This window comes from Emys orbicularis, chromosome 7 (assembly GCF_028017835.1).
Source record: "Emys orbicularis isolate rEmyOrb1 chromosome 7, rEmyOrb1.hap1, whole genome shotgun sequence".
In the NCBI taxonomy this organism is placed as follows: domain Eukaryota; kingdom Metazoa; phylum Chordata; order Testudines; family Emydidae; genus Emys; species Emys orbicularis.
Genome location: NC_088689.1, coordinates 107,597,657 through 107,624,439, shown reverse-complemented (window position 1 = coordinate 107,624,439; position 26,783 = coordinate 107,597,657). Strand labels below are relative to the sequence as shown.

The 26,783-nt window shown below is 55.6% G+C and overlaps 1 protein-coding gene across 1 annotated transcript in view; it reads right to left on the bottom strand.

Moving 5' to 3' along the window:
- Positions 1-1,981: 1,981 nt before the first annotated feature.
- CELSR3 (cadherin EGF LAG seven-pass G-type receptor 3) overlaps positions 1,982-26,783 on the bottom strand; it is a 67,280-nt gene continuing 42,478 nt past the window's right edge. Inside the window, exons 17-36 of the mRNA XM_065408472.1 lie at positions 25,874-25,888; positions 23,209-23,303; positions 21,162-21,371; positions 20,417-20,600; positions 19,103-19,252; positions 18,158-18,326; positions 17,519-17,686; positions 16,878-17,004; positions 16,294-16,500; positions 14,537-14,711; positions 13,287-13,399; positions 12,751-12,830; positions 11,692-11,818; positions 7,693-7,806; positions 6,418-6,554; positions 5,808-5,914; positions 5,145-5,318; positions 4,478-4,678; positions 2,715-3,834; positions 1,982-2,009 (exon numbers count right to left, since the gene is read on the bottom strand). Of these exons, the coding sequence (XP_065264544.1) occupies positions 1,982-2,009; positions 2,715-3,834; positions 4,478-4,678; positions 5,145-5,318; positions 5,808-5,914; positions 6,418-6,554; positions 7,693-7,806; positions 11,692-11,818; positions 12,751-12,830; positions 13,287-13,399; positions 14,537-14,711; positions 16,294-16,500; positions 16,878-17,004; positions 17,519-17,686; positions 18,158-18,326; positions 19,103-19,252; positions 20,417-20,600; positions 21,162-21,371; positions 23,209-23,303; positions 25,874-25,888 (3,701 nt within the window). The remainder of the gene's footprint in view (positions 2,010-2,714; positions 3,835-4,477; positions 4,679-5,144; positions 5,319-5,807; positions 5,915-6,417; positions 6,555-7,692; positions 7,807-11,691; positions 11,819-12,750; positions 12,831-13,286; positions 13,400-14,536; positions 14,712-16,293; positions 16,501-16,877; positions 17,005-17,518; positions 17,687-18,157; positions 18,327-19,102; positions 19,253-20,416; positions 20,601-21,161; positions 21,372-23,208; positions 23,304-25,873; positions 25,889-26,783) is intronic.

Below are 26,783 nucleotides of genomic sequence, written 5' to 3'. Positions count from 1 at the left end.
CTTTCTTTTACTTCCATTTTCATGTCAGGTTCAATAAGCACAAATCCAGCATATAAAATGACAGGGATCATGAGGGACTCCTTGGGATAATCAAAGTCCCCAGCCCCTTTGATGTGGGGAGGAAGGATAAGCCATCAGGGTGGCTTAAATGTCAAACTACAGTGTGTTGAAAACAGCTGCTCTCTCCCTCTCGACATTCAGGCCATTCTGAGCTGTGGGCCTTTGCAGCAGACAGGGCAGCTGTCACTGCTGCCAGGGGAGCGTAGGGTCGGCGGAGAGGGGTGCACATGTGTGGACATGCCCATGGAGCGGCCTGGGTATAGGCTCACTACGACCCTATTACTGGAATCTGTGCCCGACAGAAGCGCAGCCTGCAGTACAGGCCAAGGGAGATGCTGGCTCCTGTGTGCTAGGGACTGGTGTGTAAAATGGAGATAAGAGGCTGCTCCTCTATTGCAACAATGGTGCCCTGGCCAGTGCCCTCCAGCCATGCTCCCTGGCTGGCTGGGACCATCTCAGAGCTCCTCCCCTTGGGCCACTTGGTGCTACCCTGGGACTTGGGGAATTGCCCACTCTTGGAGACAGCACAGGAGAAATCTCCCCACTACCCTGCAGAGCACCCAGGTCTAGCTCCTATGGAGAGTGGTGTTTATCCTCTCTCCCTGAGCCAGCCTCTAACTCTGAGGCTCCTGGGGACGTGAGGAGGGAGGGGGTTTGCTCCAGTTAATACTAGGGAAAAAAGAGGACACTGTACATGTGATGGTGGCTAAAAAAATCAGTGTTCTCCTCCGTCCTCCCTGCTGAGAGGGGCCTGCTGGGGACTCGGGCCTTTGGAGATGGACACTCGGGGAGAGGCCCAGAGTATAGGCTGCTTTGGAAGGCTTCTCAGAGGCTTGTTTCACTCGGCAGGAGATCTCACAGATCAGCTTTGCCTTCCTGTGTTCTAACCCTATGAACTCAGCAGGTTTCCCACTCTGCCCCTGTTTCGAGCAATGGCTGTGTGACACAACACAGCTCTAACACAAACATGGGCTTCTACCCAGCACAAAACCTCAGTCCAGCTGGGCACAACTGGCAGCCTCTGCTCAGCACTCAGACAGTAGGAGACTTCTCCTGAGAACTGAAATGCATTGATGAGCTACCGTATATGCAGGACTAGAAAATCAAGGATGCTGGGAGAGAGTGGGACTGGCCCTGGGAGCAGCATGACAGGGGTCTTGGCAGGGCTGTGGAGGCACCGGGGCTGGAATAGCAGGGAGTACTGCAGGTCAGGACACAACACAAAGGAAAGCCTGGAGAAAGCCGCTCACTGGGATCTGGGCTTCCACAGGCACAGCCCCACTGTGGAAAGGCCAGCAGCAGCCCCTCTAGTCACAGCTGGGAGTCGCTGTCAAGACAAACACTGTCAGCATCACAGCAACGGGAACAGAACATTCCGTAAAAATAACCATAGAAATTCTCTTCTCTCTGATTACAAAGATACAAAATGTATAAAACCCTCCCCTGCCCCATCTCCTGCGGTCACCCCCACCCCACCCTCTCTCTCTCTCCCTTTCTCTCTCTCTCTCTCACTCACTCACTCACACACACACAGTGTAGAAATGGTTCAGAAAGGAAGATTTCGGTCTGTTTGCTTTTGATATGTAACCAGCGGCACCAGCCTGGGTTTGCTCACGGTGTAGTACTTCTCCCCTCCTCTGGGGGTGCCCTGTTGAGCAGGCGATTGGTCAGTGCAGCTCCATTCTGGTGCAGAGGCACCTGAGACCCCTTCCTCCCAGAGATGGTTTGCCTACCTCTCCCCACCACGAGTTCTCCAGAACCAATGAGTGGGGAGGGCGGGGTGGATTTGGGCCTCTGACCACCATCATCAGTTCTTTCCTTGTAGGCGCCTGGCACCCAGGGACTCCAAACCTCTGCTGAAAGTGTCTGGCCAGGTGATCGTCCCTGCTTCTTCCTTCGCTCTCGCCGCAGCTCGAGCCCCTCAGGAATGACCTTCACTTCTCGTTATTCTTCTCGGGGAAAAGGAAACAAAATTAACAAATGTAGCCTCTGGGGCCTTACTCCCCAGGCCCAAGTGACGCTCCCTGGGCTCTCCCTGCTTGGCCAGGGGCTTGTGAAAGCATCATGCTCACCTCCTGGTGCAATAAATAATGCTAATGATGAGGGCAGGGTCTGGCTGTGGCTCCCAGAACAATGACCAGGCCAGGCACATATAAGAAACAGAATACAGATCTTTTCCCTTGGCCATACCCATTCACCCAAGTGCCTGTGCCATGTACAGCTGAAGGCAACAGACAGACCTGTACCCTGCCATGCATTCTAAAAAGCATAGCTCAGAGCCACTTCCCCTCCGTCAGTACCCGGCAGGTGTGCCGGGACGGATGCTGAGCCCCAGAGGAGCATAGGGGTGCCCCGTGGAACAGCTGCCCCTTTAGAGATGTTAGCACTTCCAGCCATTGCACCGGTGTGACGGGGTCCTACAGAGCGTCACAACCAGTAAGTACTTTTAGGGCCTAGTTTCATCCTATGGGGGTTGATCCCGTTTCACCAGGAGGCTTTGTGCTTTCAGATCCCATACTCCAGGTGGTAATACTCGGTTGCTCTTTCGTTTGTTTGGAAACTAAGTGGCTAGAAGATACAAACTATCCTCTGGCTATCTCACAGCATGGACTGGACTGACCTGAAAGCTGCCCTGGAGAAGGAGAAATACTTACTCTGAATCTGGTGACAGCTCAGAGATACTGTGGGATGTAGCAGAGAGAGGTGGTGACGAGCACAGCACAGAGGGCGTTGAGGAAGTCTGCACAGCCGAAGGAGTTGCTGTGGTCTGTGGGCCAGAGGGAGTACTGGAGGATTGCACAGAGGACAGGACAGAAGAATTAAAAGAAGCAAGGATGGAAGAAAGGATATCTAATTGCTCAGTGGAAGGATGTCGGCTAGGGATTGCTTCCAGATTTTCCCTAGAAGGCTGTCTCCTAGACAGAGGTTCTAGATTTTCTCTAGAAGGAAGCCTTCTAGAAAGTGGTTCTAGATTTTCTCTGGATGGCTGTCTTCTAGAAAGAAACGCCAGATTTTCCCGTGATGGCTGCCTACTAGGCACTGTATCCAGATGCTCTCTGGAATTAGATCTTCTGGATAAAAAGTCCAACTGCTCTCTTGAAGTTTGTCTAGCTAATGCTAGCTGGTCCCTTGAAGGCTGTCTTCCTGAAAGCAGGTCCAATTGTTCTCGAGAAATGTCTCGACTTAGTAAAGTGTCCATTCGATCTCTAGATACTTGCCTGTTAGGCAAAGTATTGAGCCACTCTCTAGAGACCTCTCTGACTGGCCCACAGTCTAGTAGTTCTCTTGACCCAAATCGACTGGGTAAAGTATCTAGATGGTCTCTAGAACCCTGCTTCCTGGGTAGTGTATTCCCATGATCTTTCTGATCAGGCTTGGAAGCTAATGTATCTAAGTCTTCTCTAGATCCATGCCTACTAGGGATAGTGTCCAATTGCTCCCTTGATCCAGGCCTGTTGAGAATGGTGTCCAGTTCCTCCCTGGACCCATGCCTGCTGCGTACAGCTTCCAAGTATTCCCCCGCGTCATTCCTGCTCAGCTGTTCTCTGGACATCTGCCTTCTCATCAGCATGTCGAGTTGCTCCCGGGAAGAGTACCGGCTCGCTGGCTGAGAGAGGCTACCTGCACCAGAGTAGATTCTGCCATAAGAGGCAGCAGGAACAGCCCTGTGACCCAGGGTGGATGTTTTGTACCAGGAAAGCTCGTTGGTCATTCTGCCAACGGATGGTAAGCCTTGCAGAGCTGGAGGGTACTGGAGGCGATTCTTCAAAATCCCTGTGCAGACAGAAACAAAGTAGAAAGTGAAGAGAATCTCTGTGACAGTGCAAACAACTCTCCTCGCTATCTGCAAGAAAGCAAGGACAAAGAACTTGGCTTGGCAGCTTGGGTGGCCCTGCCCCTCCCCAAGATCACCCCAGGATGGAGGAAACCGCCACCTCTGTTTGCATGTTGCAAAGCTTTCAAGATCACAACACCCTGTGGCCCAGCACCACCTCATCTCCACAATGGATGCATGTCCCAGTCTACTAGACATGAGGAGAAGCCATTCCTGTGAGTGGCTTGCCTGTAAGAGTGCGGCACTCTTGGCTTAAAACAGCAGAGGGGACATTACCAAGACTACTTCTCATTCTGTCCCTCGGCAACACGTAGGGGAAGTTATAGCTCTAGTTGAGCCAAGGGAAATTTCCCCCTTGTCTCCATTCCTTACACGTTCTCTCTCTCTGAGCCTGTCAGGCTCTCGCCCCACTTTCTGACTATGGGTGGATGGCCAGCCTAGCACTGTCAGGGAGATGCTGGGCGTGCCAGGCAGGGGAATGGGGAGACTCTGGGGGTGCAGCCAGTGGGACACTGTGCCGGCTGGCAGCTGGATATGTGCCCACCCAGGGAGCACTAGGCTGGCTGCTCTGAGTCTAGTTACCTTTCCTCTGGCGCTGGGTCTGGGTGAGGGAGTTCTCATCCCCGCTGGTCAGGGCCAGGTCTGGCTGGTTGTTGTTGGCAGCATCCTTGTTGATGTCAAAGCCCAGCTTCCGCTCAGACCCCCATTTCTGCAGAGAGCAGGGGTGAACCTCACATTCGCCCAGCGCTGGCCAATAGGACATCAGGTCATTGCCATCCACATCTGGAGAAGAACAGTGCAACATAGCGGGGGAGGGGGGGTGAGGGGAGAGGAATCAGAGTTATTCCCAGCTGTGAACAGAGCAGGTCCTGCCATGACACTCACTGGGATAAAGTCCCAAGGGCTGCTTGACCACCAGTAACGTGCTGTGGGGCTTGCAGGAGCAGAACCAGTAGATGAGAGGGATGAGGTGATTTCCCTGCCTCTGCTGGAGTCACCACATCTCCAGGTGGTACTAACCCCTCCCTGCCAACAGGGACTGCTCCCAGGACCCCCCAAGCAGCGCTTTGCCTTTGGGAGGCCTTGCATCCCATCAGACAGCAGCTACATCAGAAACACGCCCTGTGGGAGGAGACCTTCAGCATGGTCCCCCCATGCTCCCTCCCTCCCAAGCTGCTTAGACCCAGGCAGCCATGGTGGCTCCCAGGCGGGCCCCCAGCCTGTGGCAGGGCTCTCGCATGGTACTTGCCTTTGGGAGTGGTGCTGGTGGGGTTGGTGAGGAGCCGCTCGCTGTGCGCTGCCCGTTTGAACTGGCGCTGGAACCGGCCCCGGAGGCGTACGTTCTCCTCGCTCTCCGACGACGGGATGGAAAGGCTGCGCTCCTCATCCAGGGAGAGGTCACTGTCTGAGTCAGAGTCTTGGTCTGTCAGGGCACATGCAGGGTGGAAGTGGTGGGGATGGGGGCAATCGGATGGCTTTTGAGCAGGGCAGGGAGGGAAGGAATCTTGGTTTCTGGGTTTTGCCTGCTAGCGTCCCGGGGTTATATCCCCCAGTCTAGCACTCCTCTGGCACAAAACACAGACCCTGTGTTTGGACATTGCCCAGCCCAGGCCAGAGCCCCAGCCCCCTGAGGGGCCTGTGCTGTTGTTTTCACCCTGGGAAACTAATTGGCCCAAGGGGGGCACTGTTCAGTGACCCTGGGCACTCCCTCCTCCCCCCAGGCTGAGCGTACTCAGGAGTCGGAGTGAGGCTGCTGGGAGAGGTAGGTGCTCAGTGTGCAAAGGTGCTGCAAGAAACTATCACCTCAAAGGCTGCTCACTAATGTGGGAAATGCCACTTGCTAGGGCAGCACTGAGCCTTCTCACATCCACAGGCAGGTCCCGGGGGCGAGCCGGCTGGGTCTCAGCCTTACCTCCCCCTGCATCACGGTGAAACATGGCCACATCGAGGTCCGTGGGGCCGGTGTGACCGAGCAGGCTGTGATCCAGGGCTGAGCCCTGACGCGCCATCACGTTCTCTCTGAAACACACATGGCAAAAACGCTCAGACCCCAATTCCTCACCTGGCAGCATCTGTCCCTGTCCTGGAGTAATGGAGTGCTCTCCTCTCACCTCCCATATCATATCTGTGCCTGGCAGAGAGGTCAACACATGGGCAGAGCCCTGGGGCAGGGCGGGGAAGGGACTGGAACAGCAAGGAATGCTGCAGGGCAGGAGTGGGGGCACCGGCAGAGGTGTGGAGAGCTCAGGACTGGAGTAGCAGGGGGCTGTAGTGGGTCAGGAGTGATGCAAGAGAGCAGAGCTGTGCGTGGAGTCTCAGGATTGAAGGTCATAGCAAAGGAGGCATAGGTAGCAATGGTCCAGAAGGGCCAGGAGGTGACACCTGCATCTCCAGAAGAAGGCAATGGCCTCCCCATTCCATGGTGGGCCCCACTCCCATCCCGCTCCACGTCTGTAGTTTCTCAGCTGTGGCCGTGTGGGTCAGCGGCCAGCCAGATGCCTCCCACTCTGGCTGCTTCCTACCTGAGGTAGCCCCTCTGGCTGGAATGGGTGCGGGCTGAGCGCACGCTGCTGACTGAGGAGATGGTGGAGGCCCCCAGGGTGATGCGAATGAGGCCGCTCTCCTCAAACAGGGCTGTGTTATTATAGGCGTTGGGGCCCTGGCGAGGAAGAGACACATGGAGAATCTGTTAGGAAGACTCTGCAGCAGCTGGGTCTCGAGAGTCTCTCCCTGCCCCAGCCCAACACTGTAAAGGGCGGGGGTGGCCTGTGTCCGTTCAGGAGTTTCCAGTCTCAGGCACCGCGAAGGGGTTCTCTTCATTCACTGGCGAGGGTCCCACCAGCCTCCCCGTGGGGCACGGGGCTCCCAGGGACATGACAGTACATGAATTCAGACATGGGCTGTGGGGCTAGGACCTGGCCACAGGGTGGCTGTCTGGCTGAGGTCTTTCCCACGGACCTCCTGGAGCAGGACAGCAAGGACCAGTTAACCTGCATGCTCGGTGGGGAGGGTGGGCCAGTAGCGTAGGTAGTGGGGTGCAGGGGAAGCAGCCGCTTCCCCTCAGCACGTTTTCAAAAAGTGGCGCGCCTGCTGGCCGGCGCTGACCTCCTGCAAGCAAGGGGGGGCAGCACGGCCGGAGGAGCCATGGGGAGGGGGTGGCGCGGCCGGAGGAGCGAGGGGGGGGCGTAGCAGGGCGGCCCGCAGCGCGGCCAGCAGCCGCGGCCGGAGGAGCGAGGGGGGGCGCAGCAAGGCGGCCCGCAGTGCGGCCGGCATCCGCGGCCGGAGGAGCCATGGGGAGGGGGCGGCGCGGCTGGAGGAGCGAGGGGGGGCATAGCAGGGCGGCCCGCAGCGCGGCCAGCAGCTGGAGGAGCGAGGGGGAGCGCAGCAGGGCAGCCCGCAGCGCAGCCCGCAGCCATTGGGCCGGGGCGGCAGGCGCGGCCGGAGGAGGCAGAGCGAGGGGGGGGCGCAGCAAGGCGGCCGGCAGCCGTGGCCGAAGGAGCAAGGGGGGGCGCAGCATGGCAGCCGGCAGCCAGTGGGGGGGGCGGCACAGCCGGAGGAGCCAGCCAAGGGGGGGCGGGCACGGAGCGGCCAGAGGAGGAGCCAAGGGGGGCGTGGCCAGAGGAGGAGCCAAGGTGGGGGCGCCTTTTTTATGTTTGCTCCCCCTGCTCTTAGATCCTGGCTACGCCACTGGGGTGGGCCCAGGGAGGGATTCCCTCCCAGGCAGAGTGCAGGCTCAGGGACGGAGAAGGCCCTTGTCTTTGGGCTCGCTCACTGGGGCAGTGCCCTTCTACACCCACCTGTGCAGATCTAGCTGCCTCCTCGCCCTGACTCTTCTTGCCAAGACAGGCCAGTTTCCAGGCCTCCTGCACCTCTTCATTCAGGATGCAGAACAGAACCAACACGGCCAGGCCCTGTGAGGGAGGGGAAGAGAGGCTGTGAGCCTGAGTGGGGAGGGCAGGGAAGCACTCAGCACAGCCGGGAGCCCACACTTCCACTCTTCCTGGCAACGGGGCAGTGCTGAAGGCTGGCTTTGGCCATTCGGGAGTGTGCTAACAGAGTCAGTCAGCTCTCCTCGATCGCACTGCCTGGCACTGCATCCAGCTACTTGCGTTTCAGTGACCATTCGGGAGTGTGCTAACGGAGTCAGACAGCTCTCGATTGCACTGCCTGGCACTGCATCCAGCTACTTGCCTTTCAGTCAGTCACGTTTACACTGCACCCGGGCCTCCAGCATAGCGCAGAGTGCTGCATCTAGACCCCTGATAGGGCAGCAGGGCCACAGATTGGAGGCATTTCTGTGCTCACCAGACTCATGACTCCATTAGCCTCTAGAAGAGGAAGGGACAAGCGGCTGCCCCTTGGAGAGTGCTTCCTGCTGGCCAAATTCATTGTGGGTCTCTGGGGGAAGGGGAGGGGAACAAGTGCCTGCCATGCTATCCCACCTGATGCATGAGGCCCAGCAGTGGTTGAACCAGTTTCTTCCCTCAGGAACCAGCGTGTCTGCTCTGGGGTAGAATTGCTGGAGACTGACAGAGCTTTGGGCCACAGACAGTTACTAACATGAATAGGCTCCAGCCAGCACAATGACTCAGATTGGTCTAGCTGCTCTCCGGGCCACCAGAGACTTACAAGGAGGGCCTGCTTGCTGCAAGCTCCTGGGCCCAGTGGCATGGATGGGGAGAGAGGAGAGTGGCTGCCCAAGGGTGATGGGGTAAGTGGAAGAGGAAAACTGAACCTGGGGTTGTCTGGGCAGCTCTGATTCTGTGCTGTGCAGTGACTAGGGAGCAGTCTGAAGGCCCATGACAGCGGTGCCAGGCCCACTGCTGCTAGCAGGGGGTCACAGTGACAGCGAGCAGCTTAGCAGGCCTTGGCTTTGGAGGTGATGGGGGATAACTGGCTATACAGAGAAAGCTTAGGATGGGGGAAGGGGTAGCTCCAACAGTGGGCGCTGGTGGCTGTTAGCTTTCCCCTGCGTGCAGTTCCCAGCAGCCCTTGTGCATCCACTTCAAACACAGGCCCAACTCTTTGCTGCTCCATTTTATGACAGCAGAAAACTCCTCTGAAGATGGTCATTATTGTCCCATTATGTCCCAGAGCAGGGCTGCCTCAGAATGGACATCATTAAATCATCATAACCAACTCATTTGGGCTTACAACTGAAGTCTCTTCTTGGTGCAGCAGGTCTCTGTTCCTCTACAGCAGTGGTTTTAGCCTATGTCTAAGGGGTCCACGAAAGGTGGTCGTTACCATAGAACAGTGGTTTTCAACCTGTGGTCTGCAGACCCCTGGGGGTTCACAGACGGTCTGAGATTTCCAAAGGGGTCCTCACCTCCATTCGACATTTTTTAGGGGTCCACAAATAAAAAAAAGGTTGAAAACCACTGAGCTAGGCTACAGAATTAGAAGGCGAACATGGACAATGACCACTAGAGGGAGCAGTCAGTTCATGAGTGAGCGGAGCAGCAGGAGGGTGCCTGAAATCAGGAGCTCCAGGGCCAGCACAGGGCTTTAGCTAAAGGAAGCCAGAATGTCCGGCGGATTAGTGAGCAGAAAAGGAGAGTGACCGAACGGAAGGGCACAGTCACTGCTGGAGGGCAGCTGCTCTAAGGGAACACCTCTGTCTGTGTAATGCTCCTAACGAAGGGAGGCTCGGTGGGACAGCTCTTGAGAGCCAAACCCACAGGGTGACTGGCCAGGGGGAAGCTAGAGGCGCTGAGGGGTTAGTGTCTGCCATGTGTTTGAAGTGTGCACCAACCTCAGCTTGTCTCTGTGCCATGCATACCAGAGAGGCATGAACAGCTAGTGTGTGTGTGTGCACATGAGAGAGAGCAAGCCCATCAGAAGGTGTGTCAGTGTGTGTGTGCATGCACATGCGGGTGAGTGGCAGAGCCCATCAGCAGGTGTAGTCAGTGTGTGCACACGCACATGCGTGTGAGTGGCAGAGCCCATCAGAAGCAGGGCCGGCTCTAGGCACCAGCAAACCAAGCACGTGCTTGGGGCAGCACATTTTCAAGGGCAGCATTCTGGCCATTTTTTTGTGTGCTTCCGGCGGCAAAAACCTAGAGCCGGCCCTGGCAGCAGCGCGTCATGCGGGAGGGGCGCCCTGTAGCCGCTGCGGTTCGTGCCGCGGGGGAGAAGCGCCCACACCTTGTGGCTGAGCCGGGCAGGCTTCGAGCGGGGGACACTCAGGCTGGGGGACACCGCACGGGGCACACGGAGCCACCTGCAGGTGCTGCAGGGCGGCCGCCCCCAGCGCTGCAGCCGGGGCTAGGCGAAGCGGCCCAAGCCGCCCAGGGACTGTGGAAGGGCAGACAGAAGCAGCAGCTGCACCGGGGCCATAGAGGGCGGGGCGCTATCGTGCGGGGCCCGCGTCCCGCTCTCCGGGGCTCCGCTGCCTCTGGGGCTACCCTGCCCCAGCTCCTCAGCCCTCTGCCGGGGCGGTCCCCTGGCTCTGCCCTCCCAGGTCCCGGCCGGTCCTGGAGGCGGGAGCCCTGGATGGAGGGACCCTGGGCTGAGGCGTGGCCCGGGAGCCCCGCTGCTTACCCCGGGAGTCCCGCTGCTTACCCCAACCCTGCCAGCGCCGGACCGGCTGGAGGTGAGGGGGGAGCGGGCAGAGTCATCACTGGTGGGGAGGAGCCCAGGGCTGGGGCAGCAGGGGGTGCGGGTGGGGGGGGGGGAAGAGAGAGCCCAGGGCTGGGGCGGCAGGGGGTGCGGGTGGGAGGGGGGGAAGAGAGAGCCCAGGGCTGGGGTGGCAGGGGGTGCGGGTGGGAGGGGGGGAAGAGAGAACCCAGGGCTGGGGTGGGGGGCAGCCAAAAATTTTTTTGCTTGGGGCGGCCAAAAACCTAGAGCCGGCCCTGATCAGAAGGTGTGTCAGTGTGTTTGTGCATGCACATGCGGGTGAGTGGCAGAGCCCATCAGCAGGTGTAGTCAGTGTGTGCACATGTACATGCGTGTGAGTGGCAGAGCCCATCAGCAGGTGTAGTCAGTGTGTGCACATGCACATGCGGGTGAGTGGCAGAGCCCATCAGCAGGTGTAGTCAGTGTGTGCATGCACATGCGTGTGAGTGGCAGAGCCCATCAGCAGGTGTAGTCAGTGTGTGCATGCACATGCGTGTGAGTGGCAGAGCCCATCAGCAGGTGTAGTCAGTGTGTGCACATGCACATGCGGGTGAGTGGCAGAGCCCATCAGCAGGTGTAGTCAGTGTGTGCATGCACATGCGGGTGAGTGGCAGAGCCCATCAGCAGGTGTAGTCAGTGTGTGCACATGCACATGCGTGTGAGTGGCAGAGCCCATCAGCAGGTGGGGATTTGAGATGTTTGGAAGAATCTGTTTTGTGTTGCTTTCCTAAGATAAACCTGCTTGCTGAGTAGAAGCTCAGTGTACAGCAGTGCTTGAAGTGGAAAGAATAAAACATGGGAGCTGCTGTAGGACTGCAAGGCAGGTCTGCGCTGGGGAGGAATGCAGGTGGGAGCTGGAGAGCAGGGGAGCTCCAGGGCTGGGCTGGGCCATGGAGCTGAGCACAGGGGAGCTGGAGAGGGTAGCATGGAGGAGCTGGAGGAAGCACCGGGGAACGCTGCAGAGTGGGTGCCACCAGACCCCAGCTCACTGTTTCCCATCTTTCCTGCCCTCCTCTTGTCTGTCTTTTCTGTCTGGTTTCCCTTTAACCTGCCTTTCCATTGTTTAAATTTTCCCATCACTGTTCCTTGTCCAAAGGCACCAGTGAGAGATGCTCCCCTGAGGGGAAGGGCAGAGCTCCTGCTTGGCCTCCCGACGGGCAGGCTGGATGGAGAGTTACCTGGAGACTGCAGAGGACAGTGTGGAGGTAGTGGAAAGCCAGGACACTGTTGTTGACAGCCAAGAGGCCAAAGAGCCAGGTAGTGCTAATAACTAGAAGCAGAACAAAGGAGCTTCGCAGCGTCATGCTGGAGAGAGAGAGAGAGACAGAGACAGACAGACAGACAGACAGATACACACACAGAGACAGGGACGCAGAGGTTAGAATCTCTTGTTAATCTACAGTCTATCACTCAGAGACAGAGACAGAGGGGAAGTACACTCCTGTCCTGAGCCATCAACTCCCCACACCACGCGCCAGCACCGTAGTAGGACAATACACTCCCTGCAGCACGTCTCCAGCTCGTGGGCCCACACCCAGTCTGGACTTATCACTACGAGCTGAGCACTGACAAAGCACGTAGGAAGACACAGCCCCAGCCCCAAGGAGCTTCTCTTCTGGATGAGACAGACAGGACAGTTCAGACACAGTATCCCCAGGGTGACCATTTGGGCTCAGGGGAGGCTTAAGGGATGGCTTGGAAGAAAGCAGTGAAGGCACGAGCGGAGAAGATGCAAAAGGGGCATTTAGGAGGGCTGGGAAGAGTGTAGGCAGCAAGAGGGGGAGAAAGAGAAACAAGCACTGAGATGGAGGCGGGAACAGAGCCCTGGATACAAGGACAGGAAGCAGGAATGGAAATGGCAGCTGCAGGGGAGCCAGTGATAGGGTTTGAGCAGGGGACTTACATGGGCAGAGCAGTGGGAGAGGAAGCACCTTTCAGCAGAGGGCAGATGGACAGACTGGAGAGGAATAAGGTGAGATGTGGGGGCCTGACAGAAAGAGGCTGTGGGAGTGGGGATAAGAGGAAAGGACGGATGTTACAGAAGCGACTGATATTGGCAACAGAAGCAGCAGTGGAAGGCGACTTCAAGGCTGAATCCGGGCAACAGGGAGGCCAGGCAGATTTTGACAGTGATGGAGAAGGGGATGGCTTGTGGGGAAGGGAGAGAAGTTCAGATACTTGTGCCAGGGATCAGAGCAGCAGACCCTCCACTGGGATCCTGGCCAATCAATACTCACAGAACTGATTTCTTCTTGGTCTCCTTCTGGCCTGGGGAACATGACATCTTGGCCACCAGCAGGAACATCACCCCGTTCATCTGAAAGCACAGAGAGTGGTTAGAAGCTGCTCTGCTGCTCCTACACTGAGGCTCTCTCTCTCTCCAGTCCTGCCGTCTCGATCATGTGCCTCCACAAGCTCCTGTACCTGGGAAGCTGAACTCTGTGCAGACCTGGGCTCATCCACCTCCTCCTCTGTCTGCTCTACACAAGGCCCACTTCTCTGGGCTACATACTGCTGCCTAGGCTTGGGGATGTGTGACAAGAAAGGAAGCCCCGGGGGAGGAAGAGAGCACAGGAGAAAGGAGCAAAGCTCAAGGGATAGAGGAAATATAAATGGAGGAGGGAAAGCAGTGAGAAGAGGAAGAGGCATCATAAACCAGGGGAAGGTAAACAGAAGGGAAGGTAAGCAGAAGACAAGGGCAGCAGACACATGGAGTACAAAGAAGGGGAGGACATGGGGGGTGGGCCATGATATAAACACGAGAGGAGTTTACCACAATGACGACAGTAATGGGGCCTGCAAAGCTCCAGACCAGCTTATCGTGGATAGAAATCCAGCAGAAATCTGGGTTCCCATAGCCCTCTGGGTCCAAGCCAACGGCCAGTCCTGGGGGGAGAAAAGGGAAAGGTCAATTCCATGACACAGCCACCTAGGAGACAGTGGGGTCACTTTGCACTTCCACTATGGCCTCTTCCACCAGAGGATCTCAAAGCAGAGACCAAACATTGGTCAATGCAGCCTCAAAATGCTCCTTGGAGAGCAGTATCATTGTCCTCATTTACAGATGGGGAAGACTGCGGTACAGAGGAGAAATGACTTGCCCCAGGCCATAACAGAGAACTGGGGCAGAACCAGGAACAGAACCCATGTCTACTTACTCCCCGTCCAGTGCTCCTCCTTCCCCTCGGTTCCTGCCAGTGCCTCTGGCCAAGTTGCCATAGCAATGGAAATATCTAGCAATGGCTAAGCTGTCTCTCCTGCTTTGTGAGGTCTGTGTCCTATGCCTCGAGATGTCCACCTCAGCAGAGCCTCACAGCAGGGCATTTGCTGCCAGGAACACATGCCCCCAGTGGTGATGAACCTTGGGAAATGGATCGAGATGAATTGCCAAAGAACATTTGCATCTCATGCTATGAATCCTAGAAGGGCAGGAGCTTCATGGCCATCAGGCCAGAAAGGGTGAGAAGCCTTGTAGGTTCTTCTGAAAGAGTGAGACCCTGGCCTCTAGGCCCCATGGACATTTCACACCAGAAAACTACAGTGCACCCTCTGCTGTGGTATCTACCATGTCAAACACTAGGAGTGGTATAAATGCATAGTGTCTTCATCACTGCCTTGTGTCTAGATAACTCCTGCACCATATTGTATCTCACTGACTGTATCTCCATGGTCTAGAATCTGTCGACGGTGTTGCTCCTGGCTAGACTCATACAGCACAAACACACACACAGTGGCAAATATGGATGCCCACAGACATGCACATACATCCCCTCCACACCCGTTCCCCCACCAGACACTCAGGCTGGACAATGCTCATGGAATCAGAAAGGAGACAAGCTCTGAGGCCCATGCACTGTTCCTTCAGCAGTTGGCATTGACCAAAGGGGGTTTCTGAGGCCAATGCCTTTGGCATCGCCCAAGGCCAAGCAGTTTCCATGTTGTAGCAAGCTTTATCCATTTCCTCCCTCCCTCAGAGCGGGAACCTGTCTTCCCAAGCACCTCTGCCCAACGTGCGGTACCTACCGGTGACGATGGCAGGCACCCCCCAGCCAATGGCATAATAGAACCTCATGGCTCCGAAGTTGATGTTGCGGGCTTCGGTCTGCATGCGATAGATGTGGAGGCCCTGCACGAAGAGCCAGGCGAAGGTGGAGAGGAAGAAGTAGTGCAGCAGGATGGCAATCACAGTGCAGAGGAACTGAAAGGAGCAAATCACCACTCAAAGAGTGGACAGTCCCTGCAGCTGGGGAAGGGGAAAGGCCCTCCCTTGCCTGGCAATCTCCCTTGCTGCAGCAGAGTCACTCCCAGAGCATTTCTGACATCCCCATTCTGCTCTACACACGGCAGGGAGCTGGCTTGTGGGACTCCTGTACCTCTGCTGCATGCCCCTGACCTAAGCTGCTGATTCCCAACCTCCTAGAAAGGGGCTAGAAGTCTGGGTCCACAGTCAGTAATAAACCCTGGAATGACCCACCCCAAAGAGCCCACATCCGAACCAAGCAGCCTCATAACCCTGCTCATGTCTCTCTCCGACACACATGTCGATATCCATTGGGTAGGTGGTTTGAGTGATGCCTTCTGTTCTTCAGGGATGTGGGGAACACTCTGTCACTTCTGGGGCTTGAAACAAAGACCTAGCTCAGATCCAGGAGCTGTTCCATTGGTGCTACAGGAGACTCTCCAGTAGTCACCTCACTTCTGAGCTGGATGCACTACAGCCTCCAGGAGTGAGAGCTCATCATCCCATCAGACATGGGCCTCTCCTGATTAGCAACAGCCTGTCCTAAGTCGCAACCAACGGCCCTGTGTCTGAGAGTTGGCACCACGACCCAACGCTATGGCTGGTGCCAGGGCCCTAAAAGGGGCGGGGATTCCATGGTGAGGAGCATGGTATGAAACCTAGAAAGAAAAAATTGGATTACATCGAAAAGAGAATTTAGGGGGAAGATTCCTCCCTGGGGGAATCTCCCACTCTTCCCCTATGCAGCCCAATGAACCTGGGAGGTTGCATCCTGCAGGATGATTCCAGCACTCAGGTTGCTTTATGCAATACTTATAGGGCCACCATTCAAACTAGGTCAAATATGAAACACTGGAGACTAAACTAGCAAAGCATTTACACTCCTGCTGCATTCACCCAACAGTTCTGTTCTCCTGGGCCTCCTTCCTACCCTCTAGGTCTCTCCAGTCTGATGACTGGAGTACTGTGTCCAGTCTGGAATACTGTGTCCAGTTTTGGGCCCCACACTACAAGAAGGATGTGGAAAAATTGGAAAGAGTCCATCGGAGGGCAACAAAAATGATTAGGGGGCTAGAGCACATGACTTATGAGGAGAGGCTGAGGGAACTGGGATTGTTTAGGCTGCAGAAGAGAAGAATGAGGGGGGATTTGATAGCTGCTTTCAATTACCTGAAAGGGGATTCCAAAGAGGATGGGTCTAGACTGTTCTCAGTGGTACCAGATGACAGAACAAGGAGTAACGGTCTCAAGTTGCAGTGGGGGAGGTTTAGGTTGGATATTAGGAAAAACTTTTTCACTAGGAGGGTGGTGAAGCACTGGAATGGGTTACCTAGGGAGGTGGTGGAATCTCCTTCCTTAGAAGTTTTTAAGGTCAGGCTTGACGAAGCCCTGGCTGGGATGATTTAGTTGGGGATTGGTCCTGCTTTGAGCAGGGGGTTGGACTAGATGACCTCCTGAGGTCCTTTCAACTCTGATATTCTATGATTCTATGACGCCATCCCACCCAGCTGCACTCAGGACTGTTTCCTCCTCCCCTTACCTGATTTTCAGTGCGGTTGATTCCCAAGAGGAAGAGCAGCTCGGAGAAAAAGAGGGTGACAGATATGTTGGAGTGGATGCCCCGGGTGTTGGACTTGAGGCCTTTCAGACATGTCAGGAAGGAGAAGGTCAGCAGCAAGGCCACGAGAGAAAGAGACACCAAGGAATAGGTGACAATGGCCAGGGTCTCCAGGTCACCCTCCAGCTGCTGCAGATGGAAACCAAAGACAAAAGGCAGAATCAGGCAAGAAAGCATGAGCATGTGTCGGCTTCAAAGGTCTCTCCCTTTGGCTGGGAATTAGATGGGAGAAGCAGCCTGGGATTTTCTGCTACATTTCTGCAGTGGGCACTGTCTGCACCTGTGTAACCCAGAGTTCTACCCTGAACGTTCTGGTGCGTTTAGATCATGGTCCCCACCACATCAGGGGCTGCTCCGTTCTGCTACTTGTCCGGTGTGCCCAGAACAACCTCATGGAAATACATCCTCTTGTTCTGGTTTTCACCACTGGTGGTTCCGGCCTCCCATCCCCCCAGCCTTCCCGCTCCTTCCTCCCCTCCCTCCCGCCTCTGCAGAGGTAAGGTTACCTCTCGGTGGGAGCTATCCATCAGCACCCCAAAGGTGCCAAACTGGGAACACTGGCAGCGCACATGCGTGGTGTTTCTGAACACAAGATCACAGTCCCTTGCTGTCCAGAAGCCGGAAGGGTCAGTCCTGCAGCCGCAAGAGAACACAGAGCAATCTCAAAGGAATAGGCCTTCAAAAATCACATCTTCTGTCAGGCCCTGGGGGTCCGGGGGTGCATAGGTGAGGAGCATCAGCCTGATCAGAGGTCCTTTGGCTGCCTGGACAGTTCTCTACTCCTCCTAAGGTGGCAGGACGTAACAGGATGTTTCCATGTTCAGATGTTGAAGCATCTACTCAATGCTGCCTGAAGTTGGTGACCTCTGCCCTCAGCAGTAGGGACAGTGCAATGTGCCAGAAGGCAGCACCTTGGTGAGCCAGTTCCACCCTCCCTGGTGATCTCCCACCTCTGCCCTAGCAAGGGGGGCTATGTGACAGAGCTCCGCCCCAGCACACAGCAGCAAGGACGGTTCAGGAGAGTCAGGGAACTAGTTAACGTCTCCAGTTTCTTTTACTAAACCTCTTGAAAGCAGCAGCAGGGAATGGCCCCGGGGCTAGTGAGAATCTTGGCCTGGAGCATGGCGCAGACAGGCTGGGCACTTACTGGCTGGAATGATTCCACTGGACACAAAGGGGCTTGCTTCGGTTGGCCGTTTCCAGCAGGCGGAACTCCAGCACCAGGGGCGTGTCCAGAGTGCCCTGGACGAAGGTGTGGTTGCTGAACACGGACACGCTCACTATGGGGGAGTTCATGACGGGGTTCTTGGGCAGTCTGCAAGAGTTGACAAGGGTCTCGTCACTGAGCCCATCAGCCGCCCAACCGGTCAGACCCTTGTCAGAGAATGCCAGGGGGCTGACAAGGGCTGGACTGACAGCCTGAAACACATCCGCCTCCACAAGACAGGCTGCACGCTGCCCACCCAGCCTCAGCCCTGCCTTAGGCCGTGGGGAGAGAGCAGTTCATCCTCTGTGGTCCATCTAGGCCTTGGCCTCTTAGAAGGCTGCCAACACAGGGGCCAAGCAGGACCAGTTGTGAGAGTGGTTTCAGTGTTGCAGATACCAGCTTTGGACAGAGCCCCCAGCCTCCACACAGGCCACTAGGCAGCAGTCAGATGAGCCAGGCTGGAACGCTGAAAAGCCCCGCACCCCAGACCCTGCATGGCTGGCAGTACCCAGTTGCTTGCCGCCTTCTCTGTAGAGAGCGCATGTCCCGGCAGGGTGACAAACATGCAGCGGCCAGTACCTGAGACTGCGGCGATCCACCTGGTAGCGAGCTGGCAGCAGCCCCCCCAAGGTGCGGTAGATGATGAGGATGATGATGGTGACGGCAGGCTCGGGCTCCGGGAGGGTCAGCTTTGGGGAGGAGTTCTTGACTGTGTCGTTCACTTCCCTGCTCATGGGCGTGGGGGCTGCTGTGGGCAGAGCTTGGGTCAGAAAAGGGGCCTGTAACAACGGTGTCTTGTCTTGTTCTGAGGCAGAACATAGAGCCAGGGGGAAGGAAATGCCTGGTGCCACTGACCATCTCCGTGGCCATGGCTCATGAGCCACGTACCAGCGCTGGGCACTAAGTAAGGGACACAGCGGTGTCTCTTGGGAAGGAAGTTGTACAAAGTCCCATTCATCTTTGCTGGGGCTGCAGTGAGGAGCCCAGAGAGGTCCATGGCCATTATGGGAGGCATCTAAGACATGGATACCGCCTGCAGGGTCCCTGCATCATGGCAGCCTCCCCACCAAGGCCAGAGAGGGCCTCCCGAGGCCAGCACTCAGTGCTATTCCCAGAGATCACCAGGAAGCAATTCCAGACACTCCCTGCAAGGGCACAGCAGGCTCCCAGCTCCTGCGGGCCCGGAGGTCACAGCGCCAATGGGATGCTCCCTCCCAGCCCAGGAAGTGAGGGGCTCTCTCCTCTCGGCCCGAAAAAGGTGCCAGGAGCCTTTGGGGTAAGACACACAGTTGGTCTCTGAGGTCCTGGGGCAGAGGAATCTCTGACTGACCCAGGAGACAGCCCAGGCTGGGGTTCTGGCAGTTGCATATCCCCCCACCAGCTACCCTGCATGCAGTGCTTGTCCCTTGGGCAGATGGTACTGAATACGGTGCAGGGCATGAAGAGTGGCCCAACAGAGCCTGCTGGGGAGGCAGCCAGTACACCATGGTCATTCCCTTGAGCTCAGGGCAGCCATTCACTTACCTTCCACTTTGGGGGGTGTAAGCACCGAGAGCGGGAGCACCACGTGGGTGTGTGGGTCCCACATGGCCTGCCCCTGGAAAAGGCTGCTGTGGTAGCGGGGGTAGCGCCGCCGGACGTGGGTGTTGTTCTCCATGCGGTCAATGCTGAGCACTGTGTGGGGAGGAGACAGAGGAATCAGGGGCCTGGGACAGCTCAGGGCGCAGGGTCGTTACTCTGGTTGGACAGCGTTGCAATGGGATGGGCTCAGCGTGCCAGGGTTAACACGTTTGCTTCTATCTTTGGAGTAACCAATTCAAATGTGTCTGAGGTCAGGAGTGCAGTGTGATGGGCTCAGCCCAGTCACTTGTGAATCCCCGGTCACATCTGTACTTGCAAAGCGGAGGGAGGGAGCAATGCTGTGGGGAGTGAGAAGAATGTCCAGCTCCCGTCTGTACTCGCTAGCTCTATCTGTGCCCACTTTCAGGAGCAATGCACTCACTGAGTTTGGTGGGCCTTGATGTGGGGACTATAAAAGGCACATGTGCCCTCCTGTACATATGCTCCCTAATGGGACCATGTGAGAGACCCAGCTCCATGTGAGAGAACCACCTATGGATGCACATCCCAAATCCACATGTGAGTTTGGGGAGAGTGGAACCAGTCAGCCTTCTAGTCATCAGAACCCCATGGCAAACCCTCAGCGAGTTAACAGCAGGTAGCCAAGGGTATGCTGGCCCCTTCTGCAGGGTTAGCACTTAGGAGGAGTTGTAGAAGGTTGTGGTCAGTGGATCCTTTCCTAAAGGATTTATGGAAGACTGGGAATAACAGAGAGGCAGCAGCTTTACCGTGGTAGAATCACCATCCCAAAGCCACCTACTGGCTTGCGGCTCCCTTGGGGGAGTGTTCAGGGCAGCGAGGAATAACTTCTTTAGCTGACACTGCTGGGGGAATAAACTGGAATGGAATTGCTACCACTGCGATTTGGCCAGGACAGAGCGGGTAACACTGTGACTCTCACAAAGAGCAATGGGAGCTTTCATTACCCGAAGGGATGGGGGCTGGGAGTTTAGCTTTAGATCCCCTCCAGCAGCACAGCACCCCAAGTCTCAGCTGACTCAGAGGAAAGACCACCACTTTCTGTAGCACTCCAGGCTTTTCTGGGGGCCTCCCATCCAACAGCTGACCAGCTGCACCCTCCTCAGCTGACAATCACAGCTGGAGCATGGCCTCAGATTAGCATTTGTGCCCGTTGTAACTCTCTGAGGTGTGGTGTCAGAGCTGCATGCCTTGCTCCACCGCCCTCCTGGCAATGCTTCCAGCCTGCTGCCTACTCACTGATGTTGGGGGTTACCACGCCAACGGGGTTCAGGTAGGTGAGTTTCATGTTGCTGGCGAGTGTGCCCGTGTACTCTCTCAGCTGCTCCATCAGCCCCATGCTGCCGTGTTCGCTCTGCAGCAGCATGTCCCAGTGCTCCTGGTTCTCTAGGGCCAGCACCGAGCTGCCTGCCCTCAGCAGGTTCTGCAGACAGAGGGAGAGTCTTCAGCGGGCTTGAAGGTAAAAGGCCTTTCTTTGAAATCTTCTAAGCCTCCTCTCTCCGTGACCTTCCCTGCCTGCTGCAGGTGAGTCAGGAAAGAAGGGGGACGGGGTGTTCTCGGAGCTGAGCGTTGCACCACTGGGAGACGATCCCACACTCTCACCCTTCGCTGTAGTGGGAAGGGTTCCCTCACTCAATCCACACTGGCCCTTGCTCGGTCGCACCCCCTTGGCTCTCCCCTGCCTGCCGTGGGCTTCACAACCTTTAGCTACTCACAGTAGCAATGAGATGGGGCAGGCACCACCCCGATGGCTCACAAGCCATGACAAAGGTTGCAACCATCCTACCTGGAGGTAAGGACCTCTGCTCCACAGGGCTCAGAGCTACAGTCCCAGGCTGGTGGGGCTGGTGAGGCTGAGAAGGCAGCATCCTTCGTCCCAGAGAAGCTGTGCTGTGGCTGACCAAGGGGCAGCGCCGATGAGCTCTGCCTTGCTCAGCAGGGAAGTGTAAGGAGGAGGGCTCCTCCCAACAGGAACTGTGCTCACCTCGTTGAAGTGGGCGTCCTGGGTGGCGGTCAGGCCAAAGCCGTGCTGCTTGCTCTCAAACTCCATCAGGTGGGACAGCAGGCGGTAGGTGATGTGAACGTCGTTGCCGAAGTAGCGCTCCATCTGGTCCGTCACCGCGCGCAGCCGGTGCGCCAGCTTCTTTGCCTCAATGGTGTTCAGCTCCGTCTCGTTCCGCTCCAGGCCCTCCAGCTGCCAACAGAGAGAATGGAGACGGGATGAAGCAGTGCGATGTGGAGCTAAAATCTGGTCCCTCCCTCCCCAGCTTTAAATCAGGAGTAACAGGGAGAAATGCCGATGCGCTACAGACCCAGCTGCTGGGTTGGGGGATCAGATTGCCCTTGGACTGTGCTGGCCATCTCTGCAAGCCTGTCAATGGAAGGATTATCTCTAGGGACAGTCACAAGGCCAACGGCAGGCGCTGGGACCAAACAGTCGCTTGAGTGAGCAGCAAACTGTGCCTCAGGAATCTGCTCCCCTGGGAGAGAAGAAACCCCTGATGACAGGTGTGTGTCATTTAACTCCATGCAAGCGGGTCTGATGGTTATAGAGACACCCCTTCAGCCTGAAATCTAGTCAACTTCCAAAAGAAGTTTCAAAGTGGTTTCAGGTGTCACGGCTGCCCAGGGGCCCAGACAGCATTTGCTGTGGTATTACCATCACATTTTCCTGTTTTAAAACAGACACTCTTTTCTTCTCTGCTGTTGTGTGACAGTCCACACAAACAACCAGGTGAAACTGACTATACTAGGGAAAGGGCTATGCACAAAGTAAACAAACTGGGGGGAAGGAGCAGCTAATACAATGTTTTCTCTCCCGTCTCATTTAATTACAAGAATCTGCAGTGTTAGTCATAACTGAGGTGGACTAAACAATATTCAGAGAGAATTTTGATTTTGACAGTTGAGAGCATCCCTTTAACTCTCCCCTGCTGCACCTACAGCCTGCTTAGCTCTGCAGCGGAGCTCAGAGCTCGGAACTGCTGAACCCCAGGCAAACAGCAGCTGTTGATTTGTTGTTGTTATCCATTTGTGTGACAAAACAGTGAACAAAAAAGTCACTTCAGCGGCAGCTCCCCAGCAGGGCAAAGGAATTTCAAAGGCAGGCGAAGCGTTGAAATTAACAGTCCAGCAGTAATGCCTTGTCCCAACGCCTGGAAACTAAATTGTTAGAGGAACCTAAAGATCCATCATTTAATCTTACTGATCAGCCAATAACTAAGGCTGTGTCGACGCTGGACAGCTTACAGCGGCGCAGCTGTATTGCTGCAGTTTGCTGCTGGCAGCCCTGCTTTGTAGTCGCCCGATGGGAGAGCGCTCCCGTACGACCTCCAACGAGCGACGGCAGCTCTGCTGGCAGGGGAAGCTCTCCCACCGACATAGCGCTGTCCACATCGGCACTTCTGTCAGTCTAATTTATGTCACTCGCGGGTGGGTTTTCACACCCCGAGGGACATACGTGGTCATGTAGACATGGCCTAAAAACGAACACACTGGGGATGGTGAGAGAGCGGCTGCATGAACATTTATTGCTGTTGAAATGGAGGATGCTGAATCATCTGATCCTGTGGCCCTCTTGGGATTATTGATGCTTTCTCTTTGAATACTGGGTAGGATAAATGCACTTATCCATCCGGGGCAGTTTGTGCTTGTGATAGTCTGACAAATTAAACTAAAATTAATCCCTATTTCAAGGAAGGGCAGGTCTGGAGGATCCACATATTGAGAGGGGCTCCTGATGGAAGCAGGGTCATGTTCTGGTCCCCTCTAGGGCCGGATTTTCGAGAGCTCAGCCCCCATAATTGGGACTGGATTTTCGAAAGAGCTCCGATGTTGGGTGCACAGTGGGTGCTGAGCATTGTGGAAAGCCCAGCCACGAGTCTCACAAGGGTAGCTGCTGAGCACTGTGGAAAGTCCAGCCCTTATTTAGGGGCCTAAATGGGAACTGAGCTCTTTTGAAAATGTAGCTTCCAAGGGCTACCCCCTCGCAGTGAGCTGCAGCCTGGCGGAGGAGTAAAGGGGACAGTTACCAGTGTTGAGAGCTCCTTGAAGGCAGGTGATGTGCAGTTGAAGAGATCGGGCTCCAGCCAACCTTTCTCTTCATCACAGTGGCGAATTGCTGCACCTGAAAGAAGGGGGCGTTGCAGATTCAAAACTCAGAGATGCGGGACACAGTTTCCCAGCTGGTTAGGACAGTGCCGTTCCCAAAGCTAACCCACCATGCTGTCAGTATCACTCCGAACAGCACCGGGAAGTAACACCAAAGCCCTGGATTGCTGAGGGGGGCCAGCTGAACTACCCCACTCGCATTCATCCGTGAGTTGTCACTAGCAAGTCCATCTGTGAACAGTTCCAGTTTCCGTAACAATTCACCCAATAACTGGGAAAAATCATGATCAGACTGTGGGTTGTTTTTCCTATTTGTGGCATGTGATTGGTAACTCGGTGTAGCTGACTGGATGAGACTTTTAGAGAGGGGAATAATGAATAGCAAATAACAAGCAGTGTAATTCATGGGGTTATTGGGGCTCAGTTCTATGCACCTTTGCATATTGACAGACAAGTATGTACCTCCCCCAGTGCTCACCTGACCCCCACAGCTGACTAAAGACATGACTGACAAATCACAGTCCACCTGGCCTGGTGCTTGCTTTCACTGAAATACCTGCTGGGACACTGCATCTCTCTCTCACAGCCTTTGTCTACTTAGAACTTTTTGACACGAGGAAGTCAGTATGGTATAACTACACTGGTGTAATTATACAGTTTTAGTTAGACCCGTATATCTCCCCGGGTGGTCACACACATTCTGAAATGAGTGTCCACACAGGGAGTTACACCTGTATAGCTACAGCAGTACAGTTATGCCAGTGTAGTTATCCTGGTAGCTTTCTCTGTGTAGACAAGTCCTTAAATGATAAGCTCTTTGGGCAGCAACCATTTCTCACTCTGTATGTACAGAGCCTAGCACAGTAGGGCCCTGATCCTGGCTGAAGCCTCGGAGCTCCTGGAATATAAATAATAATATATGTACTATCAACCAGTTCTGTTTAAAAACCACCCACACAACCAATATCCTCATTAACAGCCCCCCAGCAGGGTCCACGTTATCCATCCCAAAAGCAGCACAATGATCATCATCAGCAGCAAGTGCATCATTAATGCCAGTCAGTATCACACCCCATAGACTTAGCTGTCATATGAAGCACACAATGCACTATTGCCATGAGTGGCACCAGCACTGCCCATGTCAATGTCCGGAACGGAAGCAGCGCCAGCAGAATAACAACTCAGCACTTAGGGGGCTACACACTCTGACTAATGCACCTCCCACCCTCAGCTGGGTCAATGGCATTATCTCAGTTTTACTGATGGGGAAACTGAGGCTCAGAGCAGGGAAGCAACTTGCCCAAGGTCAGACGGGTTGGTGGGGAAGCCAGGATGAGAGGTCAGGAGTTCCTGGCCCAAAGGAGCTCCCACGTTCAGCCTTCCAGCCCCTTCATCATCATCATCATCATCATCTCTATCTTTCCCTACAGGCTTCTCCTCCTCCATATTGCCAACAGCAGCATCAACTCAGCTACCCAGGCCAGAGACAGAAGGGGCTCAGTGGTGGAAGCAACCAGCAAAGGGGGACCCACTCTCCCTATTCTCTGCTTCTTGCCCTTCCTTCAGCAGAAGAATGAGCCTCAATCCCTGTAACAATCCCTGTGGCCTCACTGAGTTGCCATATTTTGGATAGGATCCTGCAGAACATTCTTAGTCATTGGGCTCCTTTATCAAGGCTCCCTTCATGATGTGCTAACTAGAGAATGGCCCTTCCCACCCAGAAGGGTTAATGGACAATATGGCATGTGAGATAGGTAGGGTTGCCAACTTTCTAATGGCACAAAACTGAACACCTGGCAACCCTAAAGGTAGGGTTGGGGCCACTCTACTTCTAGGACATGGGACATGATGAAGCTAGGTCATGGGTTGCAATGATTCCCCGTTGCTCTGGCCCAAGGGCCATAAGCTGGCCTGCCAGGCACAGAGAGCTCCTCCCAAAAGATCCTCTGCTTGGCCACACATGGTCCCCACCTTGATCAGTTCAAATGGGGTCCTCCTACTGTCACTTCTTTCCATGGACTCTCTAAAGGCCCTTCATCTGCTTTCCCCGATAGATGGCAGCTCCTGTCCGCTGGTCTGAAGGGAAGTGCCCACTAGCCTTTGACGCCCATAGCACCCTGCGAACCAACCAGCAGCAGGTGCTAGCAGAGCAGACAGCACTTACTCTCCTCTTCCTCTAGTTACTAGCCCTTCCCCCTCAAAGCCTAAACAAGTGAGCTCCTCAGTAGCCCATGGCCACGGCTGACTGGAAACTGGCACACATCTCACAGGGACAGGAGCACTGAGAGATCCCAGCACCGCAGCCTATTGGGCCACCCAGAGCAAACGATACAGTGTAAAGGCGGCAAGACATAAAGGGGTGGGAGGGAGTCCGGCTGCAGTTGAATCTCTGCAGGTTAGTTTGCTCGGGGATAGGAAAGGCAATCGAGGGCAGACATGGATATAAGGAAGCCAATGCGCGGTGCAGCGTTAGTAACACAGTCAGCAGCCCTGGAAGCATGGGGTCTGCGGGTGTCTCAGGCAGGGAGAAGGGAATGGAAAGCCACGCAGCGCAGTGAGGGAAACGGGACAACACCGGGTCCTTACCTGCACCCCGCAAACCTGATCAGGAGGGAACGAAAACGGGGAAGAGAAGCGACATGGTTAGGAGCTGAAACCCGGAGTGGGAGAAGAACGCACGTCCCTGGGGAAATGTCTGGAGGAGGGGAGGGGCTGGGACTGTCCCTTTTTGGCTCAGTGGCTCCCAGGCTCAGAACCGCTCTGGATTCCCAGAAGCCAGTGATTCCCATCTCCCACTGGCCTGGAGGTTGCTCTCCTTCCTTTCTGATGTGGCACTCTCCAAAGTCAGCCACAGCTGGATCGCTACAACGCACTCTAGCTGGGGCTACCTTTGAAGCCCGCTCGGAAGCTGGGGCAGAGCGTGGCTGACAGGGCCACATCAGATCCCCACTCTGCACTGACTCATCTTTGCTTCAAGGTGCTGAATGTCATCTCCATGGCCTGGGCTGCTGCTCTCTTCCTCTGCCCCACGGTGGCAGTTACAACTGACTGGGACTCTCTGGCTCTCTGCAGCTACGGTTGAACTTGAGGAGGAGGAGGGAGCAGCAGTGCATTGTGGGTGCAGAACCTTCCTCTGTGTCTCAGGGTGCAGTGCCCACAGCATCTGCTCAGTCAGCAGTGGATGCACTGATAGGTGGGGCCAGAGGGAAGGGGTGTTCCCAGGACTTTTGGCCCCTCCTGTTTTTTGTATGAATGATGTTCCTGGGCCTATGTCTAGGCTGCTTACAGAAGTGCTCTGCACTCCGGGCTGTGTTGAGAAGACCCCCAGAAAAGCTCCAGTCAGGTAGCTTGGATCTCATTGTGAGGCTGCAGCCCCACCTCTCTGACTAGAACAGGGTCTGTGCAGATCTCCTCTGCTCTCACAGCTCCTCCTGCTCTCTCTTTTCCAGTCCATTTCCCCTCAGACAACAATTCTCCGCACCTCAAAGCTCAGAGA